Source organism: Meles meles, chromosome 4 (genome assembly GCF_922984935.1).
Source record: "Meles meles chromosome 4, mMelMel3.1 paternal haplotype, whole genome shotgun sequence".
Taxonomy (NCBI): domain Eukaryota; kingdom Metazoa; phylum Chordata; class Mammalia; order Carnivora; family Mustelidae; genus Meles; species Meles meles.
The window spans coordinates 15,402,642-15,428,135 of record NC_060069.1 but is presented as its reverse complement, the minus strand read 5'-3'; the positions used below and the strand labels follow the sequence as shown (position 1 = coordinate 15,428,135).

The 25,494-nt window shown below is 40.9% G+C and overlaps 1 protein-coding gene across 4 annotated transcripts in view; it reads right to left on the bottom strand.

Annotated features, from left to right (window-relative positions):
• KAT2B (lysine acetyltransferase 2B) overlaps nt 1-25,494 on the bottom strand; it is a 103,702-nt gene that overhangs the window by 6,270 nt on the left and 71,938 nt on the right. The window contains exons 8-17 of one of the 4 annotated variants that reach the window (XM_046002739.1): nt 24,160-24,285; nt 21,498-21,634; nt 18,022-18,230; nt 16,648-16,774; nt 11,716-11,826; nt 8,163-8,306; nt 2,704-2,818; nt 1,153-1,189; nt 846-909; nt 663-747 (exon numbers count right to left, since the gene is read on the bottom strand). In XM_046002739.1, coding sequence (XP_045858695.1) covers nt 663-747; nt 846-909; nt 1,153-1,189; nt 2,704-2,818; nt 8,163-8,306; nt 11,716-11,826; nt 16,648-16,774; nt 18,022-18,230; nt 21,498-21,634; nt 24,160-24,285 — 1,155 coding nt within the window. The remainder of the gene's footprint in view (nt 1-662; nt 748-845; nt 910-1,152; nt 1,190-2,703; nt 2,819-8,162; nt 8,307-11,715; nt 11,827-16,647; nt 16,775-18,021; nt 18,231-21,497; nt 21,635-24,159; nt 24,286-25,494) is intronic. The other 3 variants (XR_006818046.1, XM_046002740.1, XM_046002741.1) reach the window with 3 other exon arrangements.

Below are 25,494 nucleotides of genomic sequence, written 5' to 3'. Positions count from 1 at the left end.
CAATGCCAAATTAGCCTAATTGGATTCTCAATTGGCTCAATTAATCATTTTAGCATGGTGCAGGCACAGCAGCAAATTCCACAATTCTACATTTCTAAAGCATTTTGTGTTTGTCTGCCACTGGATGTGGAACAAAGCTTTTAACGGGAATATAGTGACACTAATAGTATCCATCAAGAGCATAGAAAATCGAGAACTGAGTTACTAGGATTTCTCCCTCTGCTAGTGTAGCAGGCAAGCAGCCTTACTCCAACTTCTGTTGCATCGCTTTCAAAAATTATCAAAAGCCTCAAAATGTATCAAGAGGACAGCCTGAAGTTCTCCATGTGCAACCAAAGGGGTAGAATATAAACCAGGTTATGTCCAAACAGCCAGCTTTCGCATCTAGGGGTGGGTGCAATTCCCCACCTGGGTTCTCTGCACCCAGTGCCGGCGGCAGGCGGCTGTAAAAGCTGCAGGCATGTCTAACGAGACTGGGCCACCCACCTGGCCTTTATCACTCTGCTCTGTATCAGTGGCCCGGGTGCAGGGAACCCCACCGCCCATCACATACACCCTACCCTACAACAGAAGAGTACAAATCAACCTCAGCAACCACGTGTCCCCCACACCGCCATCCAGAGAGAGTTAAATCTATACTTAGAAAATGTTAATGGCATTACCCATGGGGAACCTTATAACTTCATAATATCCCGGAGCTTCTGTTCTCTTCACAGGTTCCATGAAGGGCCAAGCGCTTTGATGGCTCTTGAGTAAAGAAAAAAGTAAGGTATCTAATATGGAAATTCCATGTGGGAAATAATTTCAAAATATCTGCATGAGATGAATGAAAAGAAGACACTCACCTTCACCTGCTGCAGGATGCTCTTGAGCGTGCTGTAAAGCTGGTCAGGGTCTTTGGGCTCTTTACTTGAAAGGGAAAGAATAAACAGCAGAGAACCATGATTAGTTTTTTGCCCCTTTGCCAGGGGATTCCTATTCTGCTTATTTTGACCGAAACCTAAAATGGGAGCCATCCCAGAATTTTTTATGAAAACTGAAAAGCAGCAAGTGCTGTAATGGGTGATTATAAGCAGTTTGCCTGCTTCCTCTAAGTTTCTGGAAGGAGAGAAAAATCACTTCCATTAATATCCTCTCACCCATCCTACTTACCTTTTCTCTTTTCCACTCGGCTTCCAGCCTGTCTCTCCTATATGTCAACAAAATTAAACACTGAATGAGAACTGCTTTTGGTCAAGAGAGTAACAAAAGTAATACTTAACAAAAATGAAATAAATTACAAGCATGCCTCAATAAAAGTCTACTTCTGGGAAGAGACAGAAATCAACTGCAATTAATTACTTCCTTCTATAGCTAACAACATGAAACATTTCCAAGACAGCCAACACCTCTTTCTGTTGGTGTTTTTTAAAGAAGGAACTCCCAACTTTTCAGAGGAAAACATAAAAAATAAGTATGTCCAGTACTTGGGGCACGTGTATATTTTAAACTCTAAATCACATATTTTGCTAATCACCATGTAGAAGAGTTAAGCTGTTATTTTAGGTTAGAACAAACCTTATCCTGGCCTCTATTTTATTTGGCAAAGATCCTACTTGTAATACAAGATGGTTTAGTGCAGCAGAAAGAAACTACAGCCTCAAGGATTTGATTTCTTGCTCTCTCCTTAAAAGCTAACTTATCCGAGATAAGTTACTTAACCTTTTGCCTCTATAATTTATCAATCTATAAAACAGAACTCTAAAAATTAGGTGATATTATCCCTTCTGAGATTAGCTGATGTATGTGAAAAAAAAAAAAACAAACAAACAAGCAAAAAACAGAAGAATTCCAGCACAAGCGGGCATTCAGAAATGTGATAGCTATCATGCCATTAGCAGGGGTAATGTAGGGAAGTGAAATTTCTAAGTCTAGAAGTAATAGTCAGATCTGCTATAGGGTAGCTATTGTATTGAAGGAATGTATCTTGCTGGAATAAGGTTTTACTTTTTTTTCTGGAGAGCTGTGGTTTGTTTGATTTTGTGCTGTGTATTAAATCTTCACTATGCTACAAGATCCTGGATTTGAATGCAATGAAAGTGTGGCTATTCGATAGCTTTCGATCTACAAAAACAGCTATTTTGCAAGTTTTCACCCACGACAATTCATCTCTAACACACACAGATATGAACCCTTGGGAAAACTACTCTAAAATAGGGAACTTCAAACAAATTATATGTTTCCCAATCATCTTTTCTAGAAATTTGGAGACAAATTTGGCCAAGCACACCCCTGGGCAGGCTGCAATCATGACAGCATGAGCAAGGGTTCACACAGCAACAAATCCGCAGACCAGCATCCCACTGCTGCTAATTCTGACAGTTACGGGCCACGTGCTATTTGAGATCAAAGGACTTCACCATTCTGAGACTCAATTTCCCCATTCGTAAAAGTAGAATCTCCCCATGCTATCCACAGCCATCCTTCAGTAAATGATGGATATGAACAGCTATAAGAAGGAGTCATCTAAGTTCTCCTTCATGTGTTTACACTCAGTAGAGAAAAGACAAAGGGAAAGCATCTGCTCCCTTAAGACTACAAACACCACGAATGGAGACAGGCAAGGCAAAAAGCTTTCCCAACCACTGCATGCTGGCAACCGTTTCAAACACATTGCATGGCAAACCCGAAAGATTTTGCTTTTAAAAGAAGATCTATACATACTAATTCCGGGAATGCTTTCTATTGGAATCTGCCGAACTCCATCTTTAAAACATGAAAGTCCAGGGTATACTTTTCGAATCTGGGCTTGTTTTCTTTCTATCAGCTTTTTAATGATCTGTAAAGCATAGGAAGAAAATGCGTTTAGTGACAGAAGTCTGTTGGCTACAGACGACATCAGTCAAACTAAAAAGTCGGTCTCCTCAATAAAGTCTTCGGGACACGAAAAGGGAGAGAGGGTGAATGCAACTGAACAGGGAAGACCTGAAAACGTACTATTATACCTTATCCCTCCAGTGGCATTCACACGACTGTTTTGTTTTGTTTTTTTAAAGATTTTATTTATTCATTTGACACACAGAGATCACAAGAAGGCAGACAGGCAGGCAGAGAGAGAGAGGCAGAGCCAAGCAGAGAGCCCGACGTGAGGCTCGATCCCAGGACCCTGGTATCATGACCGGAGTCGAAGGCAGAGGCTTTAACCCACTGAGCTACCCAGGCGCCCCTCACACAACCATTTTTGAATACTTGTCCCTCGCCATCAAAAAAGCCAACAGTGAGAGAACACACTGCCCTGGGGGCCTGCTGTCCTCTTTGGCACAGAAGCCAGGTGTCCTGCCCTCCTTCTCTGAGGAGCCACCACCAGAGCTGACCAGTTACCCAGCCCAGCCCCAGCGCCTGGACCTCTTCACATCCCCCGACTGGGAGCTAAGTGTTGTCTTCCCTGGACTGGAGGGCACTCGAACAGGCCTCAGAAAGTCCCCATTGCAGGGAAGGTTGACATATTATTCAAAATTTTCAAGGTTTGAGCCCTAACCTATACTCTTTGCATCAGAAAAGCGGCTCCAAACTGCTGAGGCAACACCCCCTCTGGTGTGAGCAGCCAGGATGAATGACTCAGGAATGTTGAGAGAAGTTTATTTTGTAAAATAGTTCCTGAAGTACTGAGGTCAACTATTTCCAAAACAGTGCCAGTTTCCCGTTTAAAAAAAAAAAAAAAAAATTTAAAATAGCCATCCAGAAATTAACCCATGTCGTAACTGATTTTGGAAAAGAAAAAATAAAAGAGAGGGAAAAAAGGGTGGAGGGGAGCAAACCATAAGAGACTGAGGGCTGACGAGGGAAGTGGGGAATGGGCATTAAGAAGGGCGCCGGTGATGAGCTTTGGGTGTTATATATAAGTGATGAATCACTAAATTCTATATTACACTGTAAGTTAGCTTACTAGAATTTAAATAATAATTTGAGAAAGAAAAACACAGTAGCAGTCAGTCATTGAATTCACAAAGGTAAACTAAAAATTCCAGTTCCTAACAGCTTGATCTCAAACGCATCATTGGTAAATGCTCCAGCATGAATGCATTTTAATCCTGACAATTAAACAAAGAACTCCATAAGGTGACTGGGACTAGTAAAAGTGTATGTCTGGTAAACCTAGTTCACTGATGTGCAACAGAAATATCATGCAATCAGCTCATGTCAGTTTTTTCTAAGGTTTTACTCATTTCAGAGAGAGAGGACAGGAACAGTGGAGAGGGGCAGAGGGAGAAGCAGACTCCCATCAGAACAGGAAGCCCAGACTGGGGACTCAATCCCAAAACCCTGAGATCATGACCTGAACTGAAGGCAGAGGCTTAACCAACTGAGCCACCCAGGCACCCACCCTCCCCACCCACTCATGTTCCAGTAGCCACATTTTTTTAAAGTAAAAAGTAACAGGTCAAACTGGACTTTAACAATACATTTTTTATGTTTTTATTTAACCCAATACATCCAAAATATTATCACCGCAGCATATAATCAGTTAAAAAAAATTATGAGATATTTTACATTTACATTCTTTTATTCCTAACAGGTCTTCAAAATCAGAGTGTATTTTATACTTACAGAGAATCTCAATTTCAACTAGCCACGTTTCAAGCACTCAGGAGCCAAATGCACCTAGTGGCTGCCACTCTGGATAGGACAGATCTAGATGCAAGCTCTCCCTTTGTTTATTTACAAGTCTAAATTTTTTAATTTATTTTTTTAAGATTTTATTTTTGGGCGTCTGGGTTGCTCAGTGGGTTAAGCCTCTGCCCTCAGCTCAGGTCCATGATCTCAGGGTCCTGGGATGGAGCCCGCACCGGGCTCTCTGCTCAGCAAGGAGCCTGCTTCTCCCCCCGCCCCCACCACTCTCTGCCTACTTGTGATCTCTGTCAAATAAATTATAAAACTTAAAAAAAAAAAAAAAGAGATCTTATTTTCGGGGGGCACCTGGGTGGCTCAGTTGGTTAAGTGTCCCCCTACTAATTTCAGCTCACGTAGTGAACTCAGGATTGCGGGATCCAGCCCCATTAGGCATCTGGCTCAGTGAGGAATGTCTGAGTTTCTCTAACTCTGCCCCTCCCCACACCTGCATGCTCTCCCTCTCTAAAATAAATAAATTTTTAAAAAGAAAAGGATTTTATTTTTAAGTAATCTCTATAGCCAACATGGGGCTCAAATTTACAACCCCAAGATCAAGGGTCACATGCTCTTCTGACTGAGCCAGCCAGGTGCCCTGAGTATAAGCCTTATTATTTTTTTTTAAGTTTTTAAATTTATCTAAGTAATCTCTACGCCCAACTTGGGGCTCGAACTCACAACACCAAAATCAAGAGTCAGGTGCTCTCTGACAGAGAGAGCCAGGCACCCCACCCCAGTCTAAGTCTTTTCCAAAGAGAATGCCAATGGTAATCTCTTAAATAAACACCTTCAGAAAATATCATTTCAAATATAATTTTAAAACTTTTTCTCTTTATCACGGATACTCTCAGATGTGATAACCCACCCAGGTGGCTTCCATAGCCCTTGTGTAGCACCCTGAAGGTGGCGGAGTCCTAGTGAGTGACTCGTAACGACAGTGGAGGGTTTCTTAACCCCTCTGTGCCTCCAAGGGTTGCTTTGGAGAAAGGAGACACTTTACTTCTGTTGCAGTCTTTTATCTTCACCCTCTTGAAAATGTTTCCACTTCTCCACCATGTCATCATATTCTTTCCTCAAATTCTTCTCCCATTTTTAGTCTCCCCAAACACAAGATTTGGGGGAGCTCTTCTATCTTTAATAATCACCAAGTCTTAGCACGTGTTCTTACAAAGAAATCCCATTGGTTGGCGTCACCCTTACTTTGGATCCTCCAAACCCAGTCCCTTGTCACCTTACACTCGGATGAAGATTTGAGATGTATCCCTGCAACCCAGCTCCACGCCCCCCACACACATGCATATATACACTCAACTCTGCCTTCTCATGACCTAGTTATACTTTCTCAAACAGTGGCTGTTATCACCGGCACACCTAGGGTCCTAGCTGTGCATGTGCCCATCAATCTACTTACGCTGGACTCTGAATCTTTGCTCATGCTGATGGGATTCAGCAGGCTCAAAACAGTTCAAAACATACTTCCACCTCCGATCATGTTAGGCCCCTAAAGGACCGCACCTTCCTCTTGCCCTTGGAGTCAACACTCACAAAGTAGCCCTCAACACCTACTCTGCTCCCCTGTCCCACTGCACTAGCTTTCTCTCTGTATCTCCACTAGACACAACCACGACTTATTCTGCTCACGCATGCTTTCAGGGGCCAGCAAAGCCCTCCATCTACTTACAACTTGTCTGCTACTACCATCAGTCCCTGTCTTCTGCAAGGGGGGTTTTCACAAGTTGAAATAAAGATACTCATGAAAATCATTCGAGTTCTGTGGAAGAAGACACTACATGAAATCCAGTATTTTATTATGGTGACGAGTCTCTTTGAAAGAAACTAGGTTAATAGCTTCCCAGCCTGCATCATCCACTCAGTGGCATGTGTTAGAGAAGGCTAGAGGCAAACAGGGAAGGGAAGGTAAGAGGGAGATGAGATCCAAGAGGGGAAGAGCAAAAGGAAGGGGAAGGAGCCCTGTTTTCTAAAGGACTGACTGCTCTTGCTAGCTCTGTGTTTATGGCTTTCCCCTGTGTGCACTAAGAGCCAAAAGATCCAGACTAGGTGAATCTGCAGGAGACTCCTGCTCTCTTCTTTCACCAGAGACGCAAGGGTGCTCCTCAGAGGAGGAAGGAGGGCCCAGCAGCTGACCGCCTGGTGATGGCTCTAGTTGGCCAGCAGTCCCTCATGCTGAACACGGGAGCTGCAGAATACAGACCTGCTCATTAAACCCCAAAGAGAACAATGAAGAAAGCTAGCTCTTTAGAAAGAGACACAGAGAGGGGCCTGCTGTGCTTTTATTAACTCTCCAAGTACCCTACTTGGAATTTACTCTAAGGCTGGCATCTCTGAGCAAGAAACAACAAAGGTAGTTTTTATTTTCTTAAAAAAAAAAAAAAAGCCAAAAAAAAAAAAAAAGCGCCTTTTGCTCACATTCACAAGAGCAAACCTGACCCACATTAAGTAAAAAGGAAAATATTTCTTGAGCACCTACTATGCACCAAACACTGCATAAGGACTTTTATGTCTGTTATGTTGATGATGTCTGACAAACAACCAAGAACTGGGATTAAGGGACATTAGTAGAAACCAGAAAACAAAGATGGGATTTAAGACAGATGCTTTTTCTAGTTACTTGCTAGAAAAAGAATGCACTAAAATGAGTAACAGAAGTATAAAGTGGGAATGATGAGGGATGACGGAGCCGCAAAGCCCATTTTTGAACACCAACGCACTAGGGGGAGCGAGGACGTGATCCTGGGCTTAACACAAAGTTCGTTCATTTAATAAATGCACATTCCCCAATTATGCTCTTTTTATGGTATTTTCTTCTGTCTTGGACAAATGTAAAATTACTACGTAGTCAAATCTCTCAACCTTTCCTCTCACTGTTTCCCTTTTAGTTATTATGTATAAAAGACTTCACCCCAAAATGGGATAGCCAATCACTGAATTCCTACAAGTACAGGCCTTCGAAACTCGCAATGTTAAAAGAAGAGATGGATACGTGCTAAGATAAATGCCCATGTAAGATGAGGAGTAACAAAAATTCAAATAAGTGGATCAAACTAGTGATAGTGAAGTTCAAAGAAGAAACTGAACACAGGCCAAAGTGGTCCTATTCATACGTGTGTTGGGAGAGCGAGGTAGGAAATGGATGAAGACACCACGCTAGAAGCTTAAAGCATCAGTAATGGCTTTTCGAGAAGAGTTTAGATAAGCGAAGAAGTCTGGGAAGGATGCATGAGGCTAATTGTAAAGGCCTTGAAGTTGAAGGTAAGATGTCATCATATTTTACAAGTTTTGTATTTATACCAACTTAACAAGTGCTGATCCTCTTAGGAACGGTGCCTAGAAAGGAAACAGATCAGGCGTACCATCAAAGAAGAAATCTGTACAAACCACAGCAAACTGAAATCATGACGACACACCATACAGCCATCCACACAGAGCCCAGAGACACGCAACTCACCCAACAGACCAGCCTGTACAGAGGGAACAGGAGGCGGTCCCGTGCTTACCTCCTTTTGCTTCTTAATGATGACAGAAAATTCTGTGTATGGGATCCGTGGATTTAGCTCACATCCCATTAAAGTGGCCCCCTCATAATCCTTGATGTAGCCAACATATTTGGTTTTAGGTATTTTAATTTCTTTGGAGAAACCCTGCAATGCAAATAAATTCATTCATATGGCCACTGTGCGACAAACACCCACTGAGTGCAAACCGTATGATAGGCAGCCAGATACACTTCTTTCAAGTTCTCATCATATTACTCTGGGAAGGACTAGCATCCCCTCTGTGGAGTTCAAAAACATCAAGAAACAAATTCCAAACAGGAAGCAAGACAACATAAAAAAATAATCCTAGTAAAACACAAATTATACTAAATGGTTTTTTAACAGACCTAATATTAAGGTTGAATTTTCCATTAAATTGAATAATTTCTCCCAAATTGGGGAGGGGACCCCAGGTATCTCAACAAATCAAAAATCAATCTAAGTTCTAAAAGAAAAGCTTATCAAAAAATATAGTAATTCAGGGTGCCTGGGTGGCTCAGTGAGTTAAAGCCTCTGCCTTTGGCTCAGGTCGTGGTCCCAGGGTCCTGGGATCGAGCCCCGCGTCGGGCTCTCGTTCCCTTCCTCTCTCTCTGGCTGCCTCTCTGCCTACCTGTGATCTCTGTCAAATAAATAAATAAAATCTTAAAAAAATATATATAGTAATTAGGGGTACCTGCTTGGGTCAGTCAGTAGAGCACGTGACTTTTTCAAGATTTTATTTATCTGAGGGGTAGGGAGAGCAGAGGCAGAGGGAGAGAGAGAAACCCAAGCAGACTCCATGCTGAGTCTGGATGCAGAGCTTGATCTCACAGCCCTGAGATCATATCCTGGACTGAAACCAAGTGTGCCGCCCAGGCACCCTGGACCATGAGACTCTTGATCTTGGGGTTGTGAGTTGGAGCTCCACATTGGGTACAGTCAATACTTAATTACCTATTACCCTTTTCCTTTTTTGGTTTTTTTAGATTTCATTTATTTATTTGAGAGAGAAAGAAAGAGAGCACAAGTGGGGAGTGAGGAGGGGCAGAGGGAGAAGGAGCAGAAGACTCCTGCTGAGCAGGGAGCCTGACCAGGATTTGAACCCAGGACCATGGGATCATGACCTGAGCTGAAGGCAGAGGCTTAACCGACTGAGCCACCCAGGTGCCCCCCCCCCAAAATCTTTAAAATATACATATACAATAATTAGAACTTCAATGTTGATGAAATGAAACCCCGACTATATAGGCCAAAACTTCCAGACCATTGTAATGTGTAGCTGTATCAGTGACATTTATCTGTAATATGTTCATTTATATACTTTAATCTGCACTAACCAAGGGCTACAGGATATATATTCATATATTTATATCATAAACATAATTTTCCTTATAATGACTATTTCAGTTCTTTGCAGTAAATTACTTGGAATTCAGGCTATCACAAAGACACTGCCTCCCTTTCAGCAAAATTTATTCTCCAAGCAATCATTACCATCATCCTCATAGAGGACTACAGACAAGTCATTGAAGAACCATGACTGGTATTTCAAGCTTTGCAATGCAGTTGCAGCCTAAGAAAGCTGATACTCTACTCAAGCCCTCAGTTAACAATCCCACTGAGTTCTCCCAAATGAGTTTTATTACGAAAGTCACAGACACAACACAAAGAATGAGAAGAAAAAAAACAGGAGATTAACTATTTGACACCAGAGGAAGAAAAGCTCTCTAATTACATGAGACTTATATAAAATAAAGAAGTCAACAGATTTTATGTAATGAAGTCTTTAAGAATTTGTATATCAAAAGTCACAAGCAATGTTGAAACAACTGACAAATGGGAGAAAAATAATAAGATGTTAATATCCTCATATTCAAAGAGTCCTCATAAATCAATGTGAAAATAAATATTTTAGTAGAAAAAGAGGCAAAATACAATGAACTGGCAATTCAAAAACAGAAAAATACAAAGGGTCACTGAATAAGAAAAAACACATCAAACTTTACAATAATTAAGTAAATATAAACATACACAATTTATTATCTAGGAAAGGAGCAAAAAAAAAATGTTTCTCAATTATCAAACTTTTTCCTGAACCCCCTTACATATTGGTGACAAGAACAGAAATTGTTACAGCATTTGGCAATGCATAACAAAACCTCAGATATATTTGGAAACAACTCCACTTCTAGACATTTATTCTAAGCAAACTTACCACAGATGAGGGTAACATACCTACGAACATACACTTATAAATGTACATTTACGTAGAACAAACACCTGAATGTCCTAAACACGTAGTATTGGTTTAATGAAGTATTTTCTAATTATACCATAAAATTTCAGAGAACCATCAAAAATTATATAAATATTGGGGCGCCTCGGTGGCTCAGTTGGTTAAGTGACTGCCTTCAGCTCAGGTCATGATCCTGGAGTCCTGGGATGGAGTTCCACATCAGGCTCCCTGCTCGGCAGAGAATCTGCTTCTCCCTCTGACCCTCCCTCTCCTCATGCTCTCTCTCTCAAATAAAATTTTTTTTAGAAATGATATAAATATTAATAAACAGATTAAGTGAAAAGGCAAGTAATTCAATTACATATAATAGGAGCCCAGTTTTATATTTATATACATATATACATATGAACACATACACAGAACAATTATTAGGAGGGTACCTATCAAAATAGTAACAGCAAATCTCTTTGGTGGTAGAATTACAATTGATTTTTCTTCATTCTACTTTACTATGCCTTCCAAAATTTCTACAGTAATTTTACATTACTTTTGTAGTTAGAAAAGTAAATGAGAATGTTTAGGAATTATAAAGCATTATTTAAAAAAAATATGCAGCCAATGAATAATCTTTAAAAAGTTGAGCTGAAAACTTCTGGTAAGAAAGGACCAAGATGGCAGCCAAGCTCCTAGCCTGCTATGTGCTGCCAAAAAAGGACTCTAAGAAGTCCTTCATAATATTCAAAACTTTCTTTCTGCTGACATAAATGGAGGATTTCCACAGACTGAATCTGTTTCTCTTATTCATGGAGAACTCTACTCACCTAGCCCTGGGAATTTCTCCTTAGCCTGGGGATACCATATTATAGAATTCCACGATGCAATATTATACTTCATTTATAGATGGCGTTCATTCACTCACTCAACAAATCTCTAGAACTTACTGTGCTGGTTATAACCTCTACTAAAATCTGAAGCTTAGTCCTGGCTTAAGGATTAACAAGTAGTTGCATGTCCTTCTTATAAACAGAAAATGCCAGGGGGAAAATCTTCCTTAGATGAAGGCTACCTGAGTATGTATTAAGAAAAGAAATGACAGGGCGCCTGGGTGGCTCAGTGGGTTAGGCCTCTGCCTTCGGCTCAGGTTATGATCTCAGGTCCTGGGATCGGGTCCTGTATCGGGCTCTCTGCTTGGCAGGGAGCTTCCTCCTCTCTCTCTGCCTGCCTCTCTGTCTGTCAAAAAAAAAAAAAAAAAAAGAAAGAAAGAAATGACAGAAAAGGGTTGCACAGTGAAAAACTTACCTGTTTCTTGAAGTAACCAATTGCATATTCATCTGCATATGTGAGGAAGTTCAGGATATCATGTTTTATATGATATTCTTTCAAGTGATTCATCAGGTGTGTTCCATAGCCCTATGTGGAAGTTAGTAAACACGTAAACATATTCGATTCTGGAAAAAAGACAATCCATTCCTACAGAGTCACTCAGAAGCATTGGCAAATTTAGGAATTGGTACTTTGATATATTTTAGCAATATAATACTAACACCCTTTCTTGCATTTCTGAACTTTGAAAACAACCCACAAAACCAATAAATTCAAAATCCTTGACCTGAGATACAATCATCAGTTTAAAATACAAGTTTCTGGTTCTTTGGAAGTAACACACTAAGGCTGTAAGCTGTGGCTCAAACCTAAAGACTACTTGCTGAATGTTAACAAAGAGGCTTGGGGAGTTCACACTGATTATGAGTCTGCTTATCTTTAAAGTATTTGAGAACCCGCGATGCAAAGAGCTATGTAAATGAAAAGCTAATCTTTACTAGAATATTAACTAACCCAAGTGTTTCCTGAATGTATACAAATCAGCAACTCTTCCAAAGAAGTATATCATATCCCATACACAGGATTTTCATTTTTGTATTATCAAGCCTTTCCAAGCAAGGTCTACGAAATCCAGAGTCTCTAAGTGAGCCAGATGACATAAGGAAGCAAATTAAAGACAGTGAACAATGTTTAATAAATTAATGATAGAAATATGAAAAAAAATATGCAAGTACCAGGTTTCTCAGTGAAGTACAAAGGTTAGAGAAAATCTGTACATTTAAAGTGGCTGTTTTAGACCCTCATTAAAAGAGGTGAAAGTAAATCCAAGCATCCCAATACAAATACCTTCACATAAATATTTCAGAATTTGGTGACACACTTTCTAAAGGACTCAAATGTGCTTACAGGTATGATCTCATGGGACTGCAATACCACAGGGGGAAGAGGATGTTTAGAGATCATTTGGTCTAAGGCTCTATTCCATGTGATGCTAGAAATCTTCAGCCATCTACCCTGAAAAGGTGAGCGGTCAGAAACCTCCAGTATAGGGTGATCCCTTGGTCCTTCGGTAAACCAGGTCATCTTCAGTTGGGGAGTTCTTCCTAACGTTTATTTGAGACCTGACCCCTTGTTATTTCTACTTCTTGACCTTAGTTCTATTCTCAGAGTAACAAAGACTCATTCCTGCTCTTACCAACTCTTCAAGCCTTTAAAGACCATACTCTTTCATGCCCATCCTTACCTCCCAAACCCCACGTGAAATATCATCAAGGTTTCCATCATTCCTTAAAAGGCATTGACTGGAAGACCCCTTCCTGATCTAATCACTCTTTTCTGGGCTTTCTCCTGTATGACATCGCCCTTTGGAAGCATGGAAGGACCAAACATAATTAGGGGATGATCTGCCTGGTAAATAGGAGAAGAGTATTACTACCTCTTTTCTCAAGAAGTTCTTCTTCCACTGGTGTCACCCAAGGACATTTTAGCTTTTCCCAAACATTTTACAATACTAATATATTTTAAATTTCAGTACAACTTGAATAAAAAGAGGAATGAAATGTCTCCCTCCTTGAGGAGATGATGGTAAAATGGGGAAGATAAATACATAAATATGTAGCAGGAGTACAGAGCTGTGCTGTTCAATATGGTAGCCAGTAGCCATGTGGTTTTTGAGCAACTAAAATGTGACTATAGCCGAAACTGAGATGTACTAGAGTGTGTAAAATACACATCAGGAAGAAAAAAGAGAAAAAAAAAAAAAACCCTCAATAACATTTTATCCTTATTACATGTTGAAATGACAATATTTTCGATATACTAAGTTAAATAAAAAATATCAAAATTAATCTCACCTGTTTCTTCTTACTTTTTAAACTATGGCTTCTAGAAAATTTTACAATTATATATGTGGCTTGCATTTGAGACCCAACGCATATATCTATTGTGCAGCGTTAACATAAAGTGATGTATTTGTATCTGTAATACAGAAAAAGGCAGGGTGCCTTGGTGGCTCAGTCTGCTAAGCGTCCGACTCTTGATTTCAGCTCAGGTCAGGTCATCATCTGAGGGTTGTGAGCTCCAGCCCCATGACAGGCTACAAACTGAGCATGGACCAACATGGGGCTTGAATTCCTGATCCTGAGATCAAGACCTGAACTCAAGTCAAGAGTCAGACCCTTAATCGACTGAGCTATGCAGACACCCCTTGTGGGCCTTTATTTTTAACTATCACCAAAGGAGTTTCTTTTCTAAATCCATCAAGCAATTTCAGTATTTATTTAAATATTTATTATAATATTGGGGCACCTGTGTGTCTTAGTTAAGTGTCTGACTTCGGCTCAGGTTGGACTCCCCTCTCAGTGGGGAAGTCTGTTTGTCCCTCTCCCTCTGCCTCTCCTCCTCCCCCTGCTGATGCTCTCTCTCAAATAAATAAAATCTTTAAAAAAATTTTTAAAAATTATGATATATAAATATTAGCTATGTAACTTTAAATCTGCACGATTTCAAATTCAAATAGTTCTTAGATGATAAGATAATTCCAAAACCAGGTGATGAGCTTTTCAAGCAAATTCTTAAATGTCATCTTGTGTGTGCTTTGAGCAAGATAAATTCATACAAATCTTAAAGCATTCACAGAAATTTATATGCTGCTTCTCTAAAATGAGTGAATGCAAATTTCAAAGTATCACTTAGCCAATATTTTTAACATAGTAAATAAAAATCTAAAACCTCCACTTACAATACTTGAGTTATTTTCCCAAATAGGTACCACCATCACTGCCTTTCATAACTTACCCATTCCATTCAATTGTGAAAGACTAATGTTCATTTTCTAGAAGAGACTAATCTTCATTTTCTAGAACTACAGTTTCAAATCATTTACAAAACGTGGCTTTTTTTCTAGTTCTTCCTACTGAGTTTGTAATGTTTGGACACCTTCCTGCAAGTCTTCAGAAAATTACATGGTTTGGGGAAAAAAATAAATTGCCCTTCTGGGAAGTAACAGGACAAAGCATCCAATTCATATTAAATACCTTTAGTTTTCCTCTGGTATCCCTCAAAGTGTCCAAGTCAACCTTAATCAACCTCTCCAAACAAGGTGCTTGGTTGGTGTAGCTTTCTCTAAAAACAAAAATTTTGCAATCTTTTTCTGAAATTATAAACCAAGGACATATGTGCCAGCAACCTCTCCCTATGAAAAAAGCCAAACAAATTTTCCTTCTAAGTAAGTTTCTGAACTCTGGATACTTGAATTGTTTCTCATTTGACTAGGGAAAAATTTTTATAAAGTGATACGCATAGCAACAGCACCATCTAAAGACACACTGTCAGAATTTCTTGCAAAAGCGCCAGACACAGGTTTCAGGCAAACCTGGGCCCTCACCCGCCCCAGTCAGAATGACAGATGTATGACGGATGGCTTTTGTTTATCCTTTGATGCTGAGCACTCTGAGTCAAAGACAAAAAGGCCCCTTGTGCTTTGTGAGAAGCAATCACAGCAGCTCTAACAGGCAGGGTGGGTGGAGGAAAGCTCTTAATGAAAACTAAAGTACCCACAGCACTGGCTTCAGCCCTCAAGCAGAGAAGGATTCCTTGCAGTGACTTCCTGTCGGTTTTTATAAATGGCACTGCTTCTTTGCAGCTGGAGAAGACAACCTTGACCCTAGGCCTGCACTGCCCAACACGGGAGCGTTGGTCCCACACGTCCAGTGGGCACCAGAAATATGGCTGGTCCAGACTGAGATGTGCTGCAGTGTGAAACGCACCCCACATTCGGGGACTGAATACTAGACAATACAAAATGTCTCATCAGTAATTCTCTGTGCCATGAGTACCTGCCGGCACAGGGACACCTCTCAGGATATGGTGGGTAAAATAAAATATGTTTTCAAAATTAACTTTGTCCGTTTCCTTTTTTTTTTTTTTAATGTGGTTACTAGAAAACTTTAAATTACATGCATGGCTCACACTTGCATGTCACATTTTATTTCATTAGGTAACAGTGCCTTAGACTTTCTTTTCAGTCACTTTTCTCAGCAACTGCCTAACCTTGAGCTAATCTTTCCACCATTTGACTTAGTTCTGCATGACACTCTTTAGGGTTCCTAAAATACCAAACGAATAATAGTTTAAAGACACTTTTCCTGGTTCTGTTTTCCTGAGGGCAGCAGCAGAGCAGGACACAACAGACACTAGACCCGAGGTCTTTCTGCAGACAGACAGTCTACACTTTATTCCAGTCCCAACACAACACCAGCTGCCGTTTCAATACAACAGCCTAGCTCCTGGGGATGAAGGGACCAGTGACAAGGACACTTGGGAGGGTCAATTAGACACACACATACATACCAAAGAAACCCCACATTCCAAACCCTGCAGGAATACTTCTAAAACTGAGTCATAAATTTATTCAAATTTTCCATGACTTCCTTTACATAATTTCTTTAGCCCTTGACCGCCTTTAGGGACAAAGCCGTAAGACTTCTTTCTTGAGTGTAATAACCCACATCTCACCATATCCTTTCTGGAGGTTCGGTGTCACCGGCTGTGTGTGTGCATGTGTGTGCACATGTAAGCTAACAACGAGCAGGGAGAATTATCTTCAAACCTCCCCTCACTTGTCATACACTATACTTCAGTTGCACTTGGGGCTGTGCGGGGTCCTTGTACCTTGCCCCAGGCCCCAACAAAGCCCTGCTAGAACCTGACCTGCTGGCATGTGGAACCATTCGCTCTCCTCACACACGTGCACAGACATTTGCAGCAAGAGAACTCTTCTCAGGAAGTCCTGAACTCTACCTCGAGCCTTCTGTGGACGTGGCCCAGACACAGACCTGCCCAAACTCTGCAGCTTTAGTGAGAAGCAGTATATTCTGCTTTTCTTCTAACACCTTGGGTTCCCCTTACCTTGACTTGCTCATTTGAGGTTACAGCACAGAAAACAATCTCTGTGAATCCTTGGGATGGGAACATGCGGAAACAGATACCACCAATAACACGGCCATCTTTAATTAGGGCAAGGGTTTTGTGTTTCCTGAAAGAATAAGATTATGGCAAAGTTTTACCTATTTTGGTTATACAAAAATACTTTTGGGGGGTTCCTTATTAATCAAACAGGAAAGGAAGAGAGTGTTTTTCTGGAATTTCTATGGAAGCCTCCTTTATCTACATACTATCTAGGTAGAACCCTATTAATGTGAACTTTTTAGAGCAAGTTCATGGGCACAAGACTTCATCAGGGCTTCCATCACAACAAAATGCCGGCCACCTAAGAAAGGTCTGAGGTTTATAAATAAAGAATAAGCTACATGTGGAGGTGCTGACTTGTACTGGAATGGCGGTATGCTCAATGCCAAGGGACCCGCAGTGCAGGTTTGGAGAGAAAGCACTAATTCATGGACAAAGGCAGGATATGTTTCTGAAGGGTTACTCTGACTCAAAAATATTACAGAAATATTATGGAAGAGCATACAAAATCCTCACATACAATTCACCAAACCCTGCACTATAGAATCCTGTCAGAACTTCTATCTCAGGTGTCACTGAATTGTCACATGAAGAGACCACATTCCACATAGGCTGCTAGGCTATGTATGTTAAAGTACATTCAGTTAGAGAACTTTTACGTTTTCTGTTGTTTGGGTTTTATTTAAAGCAATGGATTTTCAAATGTACCTATCTGATAGCCCAATAATTTTCCCTAAGTTAAGACCCAGCAACAGCGGTACCGACTTAAGATACCAAATTCAAGACTGTTTTGAGTATGGCAAATAGGACATCTACTTGGTACTTATATTTCTTCACTGCTATAATGAATGAACCATAGGACAGTCACCAGCAACTTAAAATACAGAGCTTCATTTTATTAACAAAGAAACATATGAGGGGCGCCTGGGTGGCTCAGTGGGTTAAAGCCTCTGCCTTCGGCTCAGGTCATGATCTCAGGGTCCTGGGATTGAGCCCCACATCGGGCTCTCTGCTCAGCAGAGAGCCTGCTTCCCTTCCTCTCTCTGCCTGCCTCTCTGCCTACTTGTGATCTCTGTCTGTCAAATAAATAAATAAAATCTTTTAAAAAAATAAAAAAAAGAAACATGAATTGCTGAAAAAAATCATCTGACTGCTTTTAGTTGTGGCAATTACCTTAATGTAGCTCTGTACTCCCCAATATGACAAGAGGCAGCAGGATTCGGTAGCTGACCCTGGCTTACTTCCACTATCTGAGTGGTTCCCCCTTCATTTAAAAAGGAAATAAGAAAGAAAGAAGAGCCAAGTCCCACTTACGGGTCAAAGACAAGCCGTGTGATGTACTCTTTCGGCATCCGGGGCAGCTGGTGTGAGAACACATTCTGGAGACCGACCAGCCACATTAGAATCTTCTTGTTGGGTTTCTGGTTCAGGGAATTGCCGACCACATGAAATTCAATAACACCCCTGCGCTCTTCCAGCCTTGCTGCCTCGTCCCTGGCTGAATGTGCTGACAGTAAATTGGTCTGCAGGAGACAGGAAAAAATTATACACAACTCCTCTCTTAGGACAATGGGGATGGGACACCTCCATGCTTCTCTGATTTGTTCTAATAAGATACACATTTGTGAATTTTCAGGGACCCAAACAACATACACAAGTTATAAAACTGAAACGGAAACGGGAGCTCAAGCATTTTGAGAGATTAGAGTATCATATGTGTACATGGATATTTGGCATGGCTTACGAGCCATCAAACTTTTCTGTGAAGGGCCATATAGTAAATATAAGGTCTCTGCGGCAACTAGTCACCCCTGCTGTAGTGTGAAAGCAGACATAGACATATATCAATGAATCGTGGCCGGGGAGGCGGGGGTTGCCTGAGTGGCTCAGTTGGTTAGGTGTCAAACTCTTGATTTGGGCTCAGATCATGATCTCAGGGCTGTGAGATGGAAACCTGCAGAGGACTCCACACTCAGCAGGGAGTCAGCTTGAGGATTCTCCCCCTCTGCCCCTCCTCCCTACTTACGCACCTTCTCTCTCTCTCTCATGAATGAATGAATGAATGAATGAATGAATAAATAAATAAATAAGTGTAATAGAGCTCCAATAAAACATTATTTAAAGGGGGGAAGGGGCAGAGCGCCTGGGTGGCTCAGTTGGTTACACAACTGCCCTTGGCTCAGGTCATGATCCTGGAGTCCTGGGATGGAGTCCCACATCAGGCTTCCTGCTTGGCAGGGGGTCTGCTTCTCGCTCCAACCCACCCCCCTCTGACCCTCCCCCATCTCATGCTCTCTCATTCTCTCACTCTCAGATAACAAATAAAATCTTTTTTAACAAGGGGCGGCAGGGCTTGAGCAGACCAGATTTGTCCTGTGTACGAACTCTTGGTTTGGAGGAATCCCACTTGGCTAAGCTTTACGGGACCCTCGGGGTAACTGAGCCCCAAAATTCCTATCACAGTCCTAACAGTGGCAGTAACATTTACAGTGTTAGCACCTCTTTTTGGAGGACAGTGTTCTGTCTGAGGGTATCTGCCGTCCCACTCTCAGCCACAGCTGGCAGCACAACCTTGGGCCAGCACCTTATTCTTCTGCTCTATTTAATCCACCCAGGGGTATGCAGGTAAATGTTCAACAGTCCCCCCAGGAAGAAAAGCCCCAAATGGGAGCACTTGCTCATCCTACTGGTCTACACTGGCTGCCCAGGTGACCAGGGCAATTGTGGTCAATTTCAAGCTACCAACATATTTAACACCCAGCTCACAAAATTCTTGAAAATTTAACAACTGCCTGTGTAAGCCTGGACAAGCCAACCTCATTACACTATCAAATCCACCCAACAAATTCTGAAATGTGTGCTGACATCCATACTTCACAGCCGGAAAACCTGAGCTAAACTAATCTGTGAAGTTACTAAACCCTTGAGAGACAAGCCCACAAAAGGTCTACAGTCTTAGACACCAGGACTGGGTATCTACCAGCAAATGTGAGGAATAATCTTACGAAGAGGTCTTTCTCTTAAAACATTCTAGTTCTCTGACTTATCCTCAATACCATACAATATCTCAGAAGCACGACAAATTAAAAACTGATGTAGCAGAGCCACACTAAAAAAAAATTTTTTTTTTAAAGATTTATTTTTTTGACAGATAGAGATTACAAGTAGGCAGAGAGGCAGGCAGAGAGAGACAGAGAGGAGGAAGCAGGCTCCCAGCCAAGCAGAGAGCCCGATGCGGGGCCCGATCCCAGGACCCTGGGATCATGACCCGAGCCGAATGCAGAGGCTTTAACCCGCTGAGCCACCCAGGCGCCCCCACACTAAAAAATTTTTTAAAAGATACTTTACAAAATAATCTCCAAGCCAGTTCTCTACTTCCTGGAAGCTGTCAGATATGTCTTTTTTCTGTTTTTAAAGTGGGCTCCAAGCCCAGCGTGGAAGCCCAACACAGGACTTGAACCCATGACCCTGGATCAAGAGTCAAGGGCTTAACTGACTGAACCACCCAGGAGCCCCAGATATGTCTTAAACTGCCTTGGATGCAATACAATACAGGAGCTTTTACCAAAACTGCTTTACGTGAATCCAATCACGAGTAAATAGACAAATCCAAAGGGGTCGTTACATAAAACTAGTGAGCAGGACTCTTTAACAACGGCACTGCCATTAAAAAAAAAAAAAAAAAAGGACTGGGTAGCTGTTCTAGATTAAAGGGGCCTAAAGAGATGAAGAGAAAGAACCTAAATGCAATTCATGATCCCTGCCTGATCCTTCAACAACAGGAACAAATGTTCTAAGGACATAATATGGTTAACAGGGGGAATTCAGATATGGGCTCTCTATACATTAGGCCAGGGGTCAGCAAAACTTTCTTATAAAGGGGCCAGATACAAGTATTTTAGGCTTTGCAGGTCATACATCACCTGTCTTAATTATTCAAATCTGCTCTTGTAGTGCAAGGAAGACATAAATAATGTTTCAATAATACTTTATTCACAAAAACAGCCAGTGGGCCAGATTTGGCTGTAGTTTGCCAATCCATACATTAGAAAATATAACCTAGCTAAATTTTCTGACAGTGGTAACTACATGGTGGTAATGTAAAAGAGTAGTCTTCATCTTAAGAAATAGGTAAATATAGAGGTGAAATGTTATGACATCTATACTGAATTCTGAAATGGTTCTAAATGGTTCATAGGAGAGAAAGACAGAGGTAGTACACATGCAACATGTTAACGGTTGGTGAATCTAAATAAAGAAACTATGGATCGCAGGGATGCCTGGGTGGCTCAGTCAGTTAAGCGCTGCCTTCGGCTCATATCATGATCTCAGGGTCCTGGGATCAAGCCCAGCATCAGGCTCCCTGCTCAGTGGGAAGACTGCCTCTCCCTCTACCCCCCACAACTTGTGCTCTCTGTCATCTCTGTCTCTCTAGTAAATAAATAAAATCTTAAAGAAAAAAAAAAAGAAACCATGGTTCTTTATCATGGAATGTTTCTAACATTTATGAGGATTTAAATATTTCAAGATTGAGATTAGGGAGGTAGGAGTGCCTTCAACTGTGTGGTATTATTAGTATGTTTCCTTGTAATACGATATTCATCAAGGGGAATCACCTCTCCACCAGCTTGTCTTGCCCTCCACACCATGAACAGCTGGTTAAACGCAAACCAGGATAGCGTAACACGTTCTCTCTCAATGACACCACCCCCGTTTCCAAGAGCTGGAGTGGCCAGGAAAACAAAAGGGGTCTACCAGGTGGCTGGGCTGCTCTTGTTTACCCTGCTGACCTCTGGTCCAAGCATTGCTGCAGGGTCTGTGATGGTAGACATGACCTCGTCGATTAATTCCATTGGAATATCCCCCATAACTCGGGGTTTCTTGGCCTCCTCCAAGGCGTGAGAGTCATTCATTTTCCTCTTTTCTCCTGTGATGATCAAAATAAAAGGGCAAAGAATGGATGATCTTAAACACAAAGCAGGTAATACATGCCCACTAATCTAACTAACTTTCTGTGAACACTGATGGGCATGGAAGTCAACTCTCCCTTTACCCAGGGAAGGGGTGGCAGCGGAAGATGGGAAAGAAAAGGGAGGAGGTCACAGTAACTGCCAACCACAGATCCATTCTGAGTATTTTCTATGATAATTTTTTTATTTGCTGTATGAGTTATGAAGGCATATATTTGCTCATATGCAAATTCAAGGGTGATTTCAATTATCATGATTACTAATCTCTACATTTGACCCTTTGTGGTCAAAGAACATGGTCCATATGATAACAAAACACCAAAAATTTTTGAATCTTACTTGAGAATGTAAAATACTACCAATTATTTGTAAATGCGTTGTGTCTTCTTGAAAATAGTGTGTATTTTCTGACTTTTAGCAATAATGACCTCTGTACATCCATCAGATTAAGCTTACTAATTATGTTTTCAGGGCTTCTATATCCTTAATGATAGCTGTGTCTGCTTGAACTATGAATTACTCAGAGATGTTGCTTTGAGCCTTCAACTATTTGTTGATGAGGTTATTTCTCTTTGTGGTTAATTCTCTCATGTATGTACGTATGTATACATATGTATGCATAGTATGTGTATATTATGTATATGTGTATATTATACGTGTATATTATGTATACGTCTATACATATTTGAAATATACAAATGAAATGTTTTAACTTGCTGGTGAATTTAGTTTTTTCACTACAAAATAACCCTCTATATCTCTCACAATGCTTTTTTTGCCATAAAATGATACCTCACAAAATGAGCAGGGCCATTCTCAACACGTCACCTGATGGGAAAGGCCAAGAAAAGACAAAGAAGGGGCACCTGGGTGGCTCAGTGGGTTAAAGCCTCTGCCTTCTGCTTGGGTCATGATTCCAGGGTCCTGGGATCGAGCCCCACATCGGGCTCTCTGCTCAGCGATGAGCCTGCTTCCCCCTCTCTCTCTGCCTGCCTCTCTGCCTACTTGTGATCTCTGTCTGTCAAATAAATAAATAAAATCTTTAAAAAAAAAAAAAAGAAAAGACAAAGAAAATTTTCCTCCTTAGATTACATGGTGACTTTTTGTCCTTTCTACTATCATGCTTGGCTCCCCCCGCCATCATAATATGGATTTATTTTTATAATTAAAAATTTTAAAATTTTTTAGATGTTCAAGTCTAACTATTCCCCATGTCTGAATCCCACTAAGTGCATTTCCATAGAGCATTCTCACCATCTTTAGTTAACAGAACAGAACAAGGCAAAGTACCTTATCGATAAGAGAAGCTTTCATAAACATTATGTCACTTACTAAATGGCTTTTGTTGAGTTCTTGTTTTTATAACTTTTTTAGTTGTTATTAAAGGTAAATGAGAATATTTTCAGTCAGCTGACCAAGAAGCTTTCAAGTTCTATGATTCCCCAAGAGTAATGCTATGAAATACTTATTTCATAGCTGAGGTTTATAAGTAATAGGCCCCAGAATTGATACACTGCTAACAGAGTTATGGTAAGAAAGTATCTGAGGCTATATTCTAGCTCACCAGCAAAGAGTTTGGGGACTGATTAGTGATGCCTCCCTCGGAAGTGAGAGAGAGTAAACGGTGTCACATACGCTAAATATGTGGTCCCACATTTAAAATTTTCTTCTTTCCCTCTTTTATGCCACTTCTTTCATGTCAAACTTTGGTCATACCCAAGATTTGTTCGATGTCAAGTCTGTGAACAGAAATGCAACCTTCAAAACATTCTGTGACTATGAAATGCCTACAGGATTAAGAGATGGTTTTTGCCCACATGACTGATTACATTAGGGGACAAATTCTTTACCCTCCTGGTATCCACACTCTGCCATATGACTTTGTCGTTCTCCCTACAAAAGAAGCAGGGCACATTTCTCCACCCCTTGACTCTGAGTTTGACCGTGTAATGGCCTTAGATGACAAAATAAGGCAGAAGCGATGCAATACCAGTTCTGAGCTTAGGCTTCAAGAAACTATATGTATTTCTACTTGTTCTCTGGTGCTTCTGGCCTCTTCAGAAGGACCTATTCTGCCCCAAGAAAAAGAAAAGCAGCCCAGGGATCCCAGGAGGAGGATGAGAAGTATGTGGAACGGAGATGTTCCAGCTTAAGTGTTCTAGCCAAGCCCAGAACAGAGCTCCGGTCAACAGGGAGACTCATGAGCAAGACTGAATGAGGTTGGCTGAGATCAGCCACCTTCCAGCAAACACACAGAATGAGTGAGCTACGATAATAAATGACTACAGTTTTAAGTCTCTGCGCTTTGGGTTCCTTTGTTACATAGCGATAACTAACCAGTATAGCTCAATGTGATTTCCAGCCATTGGAATCCTGGACATGCACAATTCATAGTTGGTCTAACTCTATCTATGGCACTCCCCAGATAACAGAACTTCTACAGCAAATCATAGCCTCCTCTTATGCCCAGTTAAGAGCTTACCTGGGTTTGCCTCAAGCCCAGAAGAGCCTTTGCAGGAAGGACTGGTGCTCCCTCCATTAGGTTGCTCAAGGGAAGATGAGTTTGAATTATATGAAATGGTCCCAGCTACAGGAGGTGGACTGATGACTGGCCCCAAAAAGAAAAAAAGGTATTAGGTGACTCCTTTCTTAGGCAATAAGGAACCATGTGTACATGCAACCATCCCATTCCTGCCTAACACCACAACAAAGTCATCTTCAAAATAAAAACCATGGAGGGGTGCCTGGCTGGCTCAGGGGATGGAGCATACAACTCTCAATCTTGGGATTGTAAGTTCAAGCCCCACACTGGGTGTAGAGAAGACTTAAAAATAAAATCTTTTAAAAGTTAATTCATTGATTAAAATAAAATAGGCTTGGGGCCAATGTGAGGATATAATAAAGTAAGTAACAGATTATAGCCCATTGGATAGAGCAAGGAGATCTGAGTCCATATTGAAAAAAATAATAAAAGAATAAATAAATAAATAAGTGGGCAAGAAGGTAAAAGTCTTCCTCAAAGGAGAACACCAATAAATAAAAAGGAAGGAATGATGGATGTTAAGGAGGGAAAAACAAAACAAAACAAAAAACATTTGGTGCCAGCATATAATAATTGATTCAGGTTAGAATCATCTGTGCAGGCTAAACCTTGGGAGTATAATTTTCATGAAGACAGGATAATTTCAAAGTATCTCTCCACAAAAAAACACTTTATTGCCAAAGAAAAAATGGTTAACGCTACAGCAGAGAAACCATGAAAAGACCACCGTCACCAAGGGATCAAGCTTATCCCCACAACAAGCAGAAAGGCCAACATCATGTGCCTCCTGAAGCGGCACAAAAATTGCTATAAACCACATGACTGAGATAAGAGGCACAATGGAAAACAGTCTACAGATTAGATAATAATATTGCATCAAGCTTAAATTCCTTACTTTGATAACTGGGCTGTTGTGAAGTAAGAGAATGTCCTTGTTCTTGGGAGATACCCACTGAGCTCAGTAAAGGGGCATGATGTTTGCAACTTTCCAACAGTTTAGGAAAAAAAAAAAAGAGAGAGGAGAAGATAAAGCAAATATGGCAAATGTTAATAAGTAGTGAATCTGGGGAAAGGAGACTGCAGTATGCAACATTTCTTTGTCCTCTTCTTGCAACTTCTCTGTAAGTTGGGAGTGTTTACAAACAAAAAACGTCTCCGTTTTCTTTTGTTTCATAAAGCCATTGTAGGAAATAGGACGGTGCTTTGCGAGTGCGCTGCTGATCTGTAGCTATTAGGGTGAGAGCAGATGAAGGACACAGACCTTCTCAGTGGCAC